The sequence below is a fragment of the Calidris pugnax genome, unplaced genomic scaffold (assembly GCF_001431845.1).
Source record: "Calidris pugnax isolate Ruff unplaced genomic scaffold, ASM143184v1 scaffold29, whole genome shotgun sequence".
Taxonomy (NCBI): domain Eukaryota; kingdom Metazoa; phylum Chordata; class Aves; order Charadriiformes; family Scolopacidae; genus Calidris; species Calidris pugnax.
Genome location: NW_015090768.1, coordinates 2,485,000 through 2,492,726, shown reverse-complemented (window position 1 = coordinate 2,492,726; position 7,727 = coordinate 2,485,000). Strand labels below are relative to the sequence as shown.

The following is a 7,727-nucleotide window of genomic DNA, read 5'->3' as shown; positions in this document are numbered from 1 at the left end:
CTTCCCCTCCCCTCCCTCCCTTCCCCTCCCCTCCTCGGGGCGGCCGAAGCACTTGCCATCCCCTCCCTACCCTCGGCGTCCAGAGAGGAGAATCCTCCTCCCTCCCCTTCACCCATGAGCCTTCTGGGGAGCTACCGGAAAAAACCCTGCAGTGACGGCTATGAATCTTTACAGCTGGTGGACAACGGCAACCCTGAAGGCGGCGGGGACAAGCCCGTGGCTAGCGGGGCGGCGACGGGGGCGAGTAGCCGGAGCCCGGCGCGGCAACATCAACACCATCATCATCATCAGCACCACCAGCCCCGCGGGGAGGGCGTCAGCACCATGGACAGCTCAGGTAAAGGGCCCCTCGCCACCCACGGGGGGTCGCCGGCCCCACGCCAAGGTTTTGGGGGACATCGGGGTGGTGTCCCCCCCTCCAGTAGAGGTGGAAGGACCACTGCGCAATGATGGTTGTGTGTGTGTATGGGGGGGGGGGGCTTGATTAGCCGGGGAGACAATAGAGGCCCTTTGTCCAAAGGGGAGGGCGGTGGGATGAAGGAAATCCACCCGCCGCCGCTCGGGTGCCGATGAAGAAGTCCTCATGCTCGGCTCCTCTTTGTAGCCCCGGGGAGGGAAAGGTTGTTCTGAAGCTAAAACGGATGGAGTGGGGTTTTTTGGGTTTTTTTTGGGATCTTTCCCCAACTGACTTAATTCCCAGAATCGTCGTTACTTTCTTTCTTTTTTTCCCTTCCTCTAAAAAGCACTTGGCAAACTGAGTTGGCTCAATTCTGATAGACGATGCACCTTTTTTTTTTTTTTTTAAATCAGGGAGCAGGGGACCAGATGGTCTTTATGACTGGTAATGGGATAGAGAGCTCTTCACCTCTAAATCACAGGTTCAAATTTGCCTGAATCACCAGTAATAGGGAGTACTCAGCTGATGGCTTTTAAGGGATCTCTCAAAAGGAACTGGTTCTGGTTGGTTAGATGTGCCCACCGCAATGAACACCTACAGCCTTTGCAGGGAACTTCTCAAGCTCAAACTTGTGCAGGGAAATACCCCCATTCAGTCGGGGGAGACCAAATTTGATGTCTGCCCTTTGCAGTGGGGTGATCCTGCAGCAATACCTGTGCTGGTCCATGAAAGAAAGGGCTGGGCCCGAGGCACTCAGCAGGTACTTACTCATTGCCTTTGTTTTAATGCAGTAACCTCTTCTCAAGGGGGGGAAAAAACCCCAATGGCCCATGTCTGGACTTGGGTTGGGAGAAAAACCCCTAATGACCCATGTCTAGACTTGGGTGGGGAGATTCTTACCTTGATTTCTTTTTTCCACATTTTTTTGGTGTAATAAGAGTCATGTTTTCTTCTTCCCACTTGCCATTTGAATTTGCTTTCAGGAGTTCCTTGGTTTATAACTTTTTCTACTCCTGGACTTCAGAAATGTATTTGAATTTGCTGCTATGATATCTTCTGCTACGGTTGCTTGTAATCACAGTATGTGTCAGTAGATTCTTGCTCACAGTAAGCTGCTGTGTTACAGTTATTTGGATTCTTACACTGGCAGCTGCTGAGATGGTTTGATACCACGGTCAGTTTAACGTCTATTGTTAAAGCAATTATCTGAATGAGTTTCCTAGAACTTTAACTGAAGGTGTTGGTGTTGTGGAAGGTGGTGGTCTCCTCCAGCCAGGTGTGGGAGCGTGCTGCAGCTCCTGTCAAGTCATGGCTTTTGTCTGGTGTCAGCTCACTCTATTATTTGAGTGTTGCTGTCGTTCTGTTTGGCTTCTTCAAGCCATTCCACTCCCTGCTGAGCTGGGGGAAAAGAAAAAGCACTCTCAGAGAGCTAGGCAATACCTTTATTTACAGCTTTTGTGAAATTTTCAGCCATTTCAACAATTCAGCTACTAACTCTGAAGACATCCCAGAGCAGTAATTGCATTAATGCCCTCTATCAGCTTCTAGGATGTTCTCCCCTTAAACACATGGGCTTCATCAAGGGCCGCCTCTGGGGTTTGGAAGCTAATGGTTAAAAGATCCGAGTTAACCAGAGTTTGCTTCCTTTAGTCCATTTTGGTAATCTCACTGCCTAAATTTGACTATAAATGACACACCTGACACTTAAGCAGCAGCAAACCTCAGGTCTTAATATGGCCCTTGAATTGAGTTTATAGGATTATTATTTTTTAATACCTCACCTGTTTAATGAGGGGTTTTTTTGGTGTGTGGTTCTAAATCCTGGCATGAAATTAAAAGAAGCTGCATGAGTGTGGTGCTCTGCTCTAAATCTGAAGTCCATGCTTGTATCTGCCTTGTTCATTTGAACGCTTTCTGCTGACAAACACCTAGTTTTTATCATTTCATTGTAAAGACATTTTTCTCTGTCAAGTATGCAATTATAAAAGCTTAAGGAAGTGTACCCACCCCTCAGGTGTGCTTGTGATTTTGAGTGATTCGGTAATTGAAGCTGCTTGTGAATTGTGGGACGTGATTTATCTTTAATGCAGTGTGACGATGGATGGTTGGGCGAAGGGGGTGGGCTTAGGGGGCAGTTTAAGGGAAAGATGGGAAAATAAGGTGGCTAGGGGGTTGGCTTATTAGGAGCAAGGAAAGAAAACCACCACCCACCTTCTGTAGTTTGTTTTTTAAAATAAGTATTTATAATATGAATATATTCTCTGAGACTCCTCTTACTAATGATGCCAAAGTCTAAATTCCCAAGAAGTGCAGTGGTAGAGCATGTTTTGGTTGGGGAAAAAAAAAAAACAAATTCTTTGGGAAGGAGGAGGGTGAGATAAATTGGTGGTATGTTATGGTGTTAGAGAGGTGTGCTGCTGGGTTTCAGTGGGGCAGGGGAGCCTCTTTTCTGCCTAATTAGGTGGCAGACCCTGATGAGGTGCCCTGGCCGTATCAGAGCTCGTTATGTACTTCCCACACACCTGATCTCCCTTGTGTTTCAATTTTTCTTTTTTTTTCCTTCCTTGTTTTAAATGATGTGTGTTGCCCGAGTTATCAAAATGGCTATTTGCAGTTGAGGAGTGAAAGGGTCCTGAGGGACAACCCTGTGTCACCAGGCCATTTGGGACATGGTGTCTCACTCTGGTGGGGTTATTGCCGTGCTGGACCCGAACATCTCTGGGTGCAGTTAAGTACCATCTTTGGTTCAGTTATAGAATCATAGAATGGTTTGGGTTGGAAGGGACCTCAAAGGTCATTGAGTTCCAACCCCCCTGCCATGGGCAGGGACACCTCCCACTAGAGGTGGTTGCTCAAGGCCCCATTTAGCCTGGCCTTGAACACTTCCAGGGATGGGGCATCCACAGCTTCTCTGGGCAACCTGTTCCAGTGTCTCACCACCCTCAGAGTAAAAAATTTCTTCCTGAGATCTAATCTGAATCTTTTTTCTTCCAATTTAAAACCGTTTCCCCTTGTCCTATCATTACTCTTCCTGGCAAAGAGTCCCTCCCCAGCTCTTCTATAGGCACCCTTCAGGTATTGAAAGGCTGCTATAAGGCCTCCCTGGAGCCTTCTCTTCTCCAGGCTGAACAATCTCAGCTCCCTCAGCCTGTCTTCACAGGAGAGGTGCTCCATCCCTCTGATCATCTTCATGGCCCTCCGCTGCATCAAAACCTCCCTCTTCTCTCCCCACATATTGAGCTTCATCTGCCCCAGGGCTGTGCACTCTGGGTGCAGAGAAATGGCCTTTTCTCCCTGGGAGATGTGTATAGATTAATATGAAGCAATTACAGAAGTTAGGCGGGTGAGGATTTGTGCTGAAGGCAAAGTGCTGGCAATTCTGGGGCAAATTGCCATTGGTTTCATTAATATGGCTGTATTTGCTATTGCTGCAGTGGCACTAACTCACACGAAAAGCAAGTGGGCCCCTGTTGGGTTTTTCTATTATTTTTTTAGTAAATTAATTCAGAGTATTAGATCTTAAAGTATCAATTCTCAATGTGGGCTTGCGACCTCATAAACAGCTTCTTGCAATGAAAATGATCAGCGGTTCCAGCTTTGCTGTAACTTCAGAGTACTTGTGATTATTGGCTTAATATTTTTGGGGGCTGGTATTGCTTAGTGTCAAAAGGAAGAAAAAAAAAAACAAAAAACAAACCAAAGCCAGGAACTAAGTGTATGTAGGAAGGGGCTGCTGTTGGAAGGCAGGATCTGACCATGGCTGGAGAGGGAAAGGCTCCTGGGGGGCATTTTGACCCAACCATGTCCCTGTGCTGCCATGCTGGGGGTGCAAGCGCTGGGACAGAGGGTCTGGCCAGGCTGTGTCCTGTGGCTGAGCCTGGGAAAATCAGATTTTTTTCCAAGTCTCTGGGATTGGTAAAGGTTTCTTGGTTCCCACTGTTAAAAATTCTTCTGCCGCCATCACCCAAGATACAGAGAGGAGCGCTAACGAGAGCTGTTTAAGTGGAGTGGTGGTAATTCAAGTTGTTAGAAGTACAGCTGTGTGCTCACAGGCAGCATAAATGGAAGCTCTTGCCCACAGCGATGTCGAGCACCTCCCTGCTGAGCTTGGGCTTAGCTCAAAGGAGCCCAGAGAAGGAACTTTATTTCAGGTAGGATGGCCAAATCGGTTCTGGTGGTATCTGGTGATGCTTGTATCATTGGTTGCTTTAAACTTTGCCAGACTTCAACTAGTAAGAATGAAGTATTGGTCAGTGTGGGGTTTAAATCTCAGATATTTAAATCTCAGAGTGTGGTTTGTTCATGCAGGGTTATGGTTAAGTTCCACAATGCCTTGCACAGAGCTTTAATGCCCACCCAACTTTAGTACATGCCCTTAACTGCTTCATGTTCAGCTCCTGGTGTAATATTTTAAGCAGCTCCTATGGAACATGCCAGAAGCCATGCCGTAACGTGATCATAGTGCATAACTCTAATGGGACTTATATGTTACTGCCAGTTCCTCCAGAGAGTGTGCGGGACTGGGGCAGGAAGGCTGAGGATGGAGGGAAGGGGAGGCTTGAGCTGAAGGTGGCAAGATGGAAAATATTGCGAGTTTGGAAAAACAAATTCCAAGAAGAGCATCAGTGGAGTACTCCTTTTGTCTCTTTATTTTTAAGTTGCTGAAAGTGCTCAACAACATGAGGAGCAGGCAGTGAAGAAGCAATTTATTTAGGTTTTTGCTGTGGCATTCAATAACTTTTTCTTTGCAGCTGGCTGAGCGTTGAAAGAAGTAGTAGTTCTAGGAAATAAGATAGAGTAACAGCAAGGATATGTTAAGAAAGGAAAAAACCCTCTTTCTACGCTCTTCTGTGGTGTTTATAAACTAGCTAATCAACAAAATAGCTTTTAAACACTCAGGGGATAGACTTGCTTGTGCTACGTGCTTACTCAGGCAGAGTAACTGCGAAAGAAAAGCGTTTTAAATGAATTGCGAGTGTTGAAGTTGAGATTTCTTGAACTGTTTTACACTTGCAAATATAATCTCTTGTGCTCTGGTGATTCCTTTTCACTGAGTCAGAAGAGAGACATCTCCATGTCACTGGCACAGGGACAAAGAGTGTGGCTGACAATGTTGTCTTGTATTCTCTTCTAGCTGCATTTTCAAATGGGGAGGTTTGGTTTAATAACTCTTTTGTTTTGTTGGTGTTTTTTTGGACACTTGAATGGTTTGGTGCTGGCAGCAGCGCCTCTCTCTCTTTTTTTTTTGTTGTTGTTGTTTTGACAGGGAGGAGAAGCAGGGAGAACATCAATCAACTTTAAAGACCAATTTCATGGTTTGTGCTGATAGCTCAGTATTCCAGCCTCACATGCACTTTGTTCACTGTAGTACAAGCTTTATAAGGGAAAATATATAACAAATCAAACAAATTTGGCACAGTACTGGGGGGTGACTATTTCCCCCCCTCCTCCCCCTCAACATCATTACCCTTCTAAAAAAGGAAGGAAAAACCCCTCTGGAAATCTTACATATTGCTCAGTTGATGGTGCAAGCAGCAGTTTTAGTTACTACTTCTCCAGCCAGTGCAGAAATATCTTAATTCTTTAAATTTCCGTGAAGTTTACATTTAGGTAGTTTCGAATGAACCTTCAAATAAAAAGCCTTGGGCTCATACACTATTAGTTCTAGCATCTTATCATAGAAAAGCACAAGAAGTTCTTCCTGAGGTTCTCTACCCCACAGCTTTCTACGTGCTGCCAGTGGCTCCGAGGGCTTCCTGGGGGACATCAGGGACCCTGTCCCAGCCCACACACAGAAAGGGACCGTGACTTCTTGTGGGGAGGGGGAATACAGCTTTTCCTGATGTTGGAACAGCTCTCGAGGAGGGAGACAGCCCCAGAAATGCACAGAAATCTCCCTGTAGCAGCAATTCCTTAAGGTGAACCCAGACCTATTCCTATCCAAAGCATCTCCTTTGGGAGCTTCTCGGTTCCTCCTCTCTCCTGTCCTTCCTCCCAATGTCTATAGTATATGACCCCTTCTAAGCTTATAATGGCTTTATTTTCCCAGCCTAACTTCAGCTGAAAAGGATGCTCATAGCTTTTGGGAGTGAGAAGGGTGGAACAATGAGTGACCTTTCTGAGCTTCTGAGAAGTTCTTGGGCAGGTAGTAATGCAACTTTGGGTCTTGAAGCAGTTTCTCTCTATTCCAGGCAAAAGGCCTGGATAGGGCTAATTGCTGGAAAGTTGCAGTAAAAAAAAAACAACCCAAAGAAACAAACAAAAACCCCCAAACAACAAAAAAAACCAACCCCAACTACTCTCTCAGTTGAATAAATTATTGAAGATGTCTTAATGCTTGGGATGTCTACACCGCAAGATAGATCTGTGCTGAACCCTCTGTGCACTGAACCAGCCCTTATGATGGAAGGGGAGATATTGCCCAGGGAGCAGTGGCTTTGGCAGTTGCCTGGCCTTGCCTCCTGAAAGCTGGAAGCTCTTTCTGTGCTCATCTCCTGTAGCCCATCCTCTCCCAACCTTGCCTGGTGCTGCTTCTACAGTTGCAGTCTGTATTACTGCCTCTGCCTATGTTTTATGCGAAGTGCCTGCTTAGGAAAGAAATATTCTGGCTTTTCCCTGTGTTTCAGAGCTGGTTGTGCTCTGGGGTGAGCTCCCTGAGGCCATGGCTCCTCTCTGTCAGCCTCCAACTCACCTCTAGTGAATCCATCTTTCCCCTCCTGCTGAAAAACTGCTGGGTTTTGTCTTGAGCAGTCTCATTGTTAATACGCTTATTGCAAAATAGCCAAACCGTGCCGGTTTTGGAGTGGGGGGGGATAATGCTGGTTTATAATCTCATGTGATTTGTGATCTGATGAGCCCTTCTCTTGCATTAGGCTCCTCGGCTTGTAGTGCATCTCTTGCTTCCCTGTGCCCTTAGAGAGTACAAGCATCTTTATAGCCTGGTCTTAAACTTCCCTTTGGCTGTGCTGAAATCACTGCCCTGGGCTTTAACCTCTTCTCCTTGGGGATTACACTTGCTAAAGCAGGTTTCTGCCTGAATGCCTCCACGATGTGCTTTAAAGCATCAGGATGAGTGAAACCTGGGTTTGTGGGTCTCGGCGATGGCGTTATCAAATGGTAGGGGCTTGTTCTGCTGCTGTCATCCTGCAGTTCTACCCTGCACGTGTTTTGCTGTTTGAACACAGATATTTGGTAGAAACAGCCTTGTAGGGAGGCTAACTCTAGCAGGAATCTGGGACAGCAGTGGAGGAGGGGACAGATGAGATTGGTAGACAAAAAAAAAATAATAAATCAGTCTACAGGGTCTGTGAGCCTGAGGAACTTCCCAAGA

General features: G+C 46.3%; 1 protein-coding gene across 1 annotated transcript in view; it reads left to right on the top strand.

Annotated features, from left to right (window-relative positions):
- Positions 1-114: 114 nt before the first annotated feature.
- Positions 115-7,727, top strand: part of DNAJC6 (DnaJ heat shock protein family (Hsp40) member C6) — a 61,004-nt gene continuing 53,391 nt past the window's right edge. The window contains exon 1 of the mRNA XM_014937641.1: positions 115-337. Within this exon, the coding sequence (XP_014793127.1) occupies positions 115-337 (223 nt within the window). The remainder of the gene's footprint in view (positions 338-7,727) is intronic.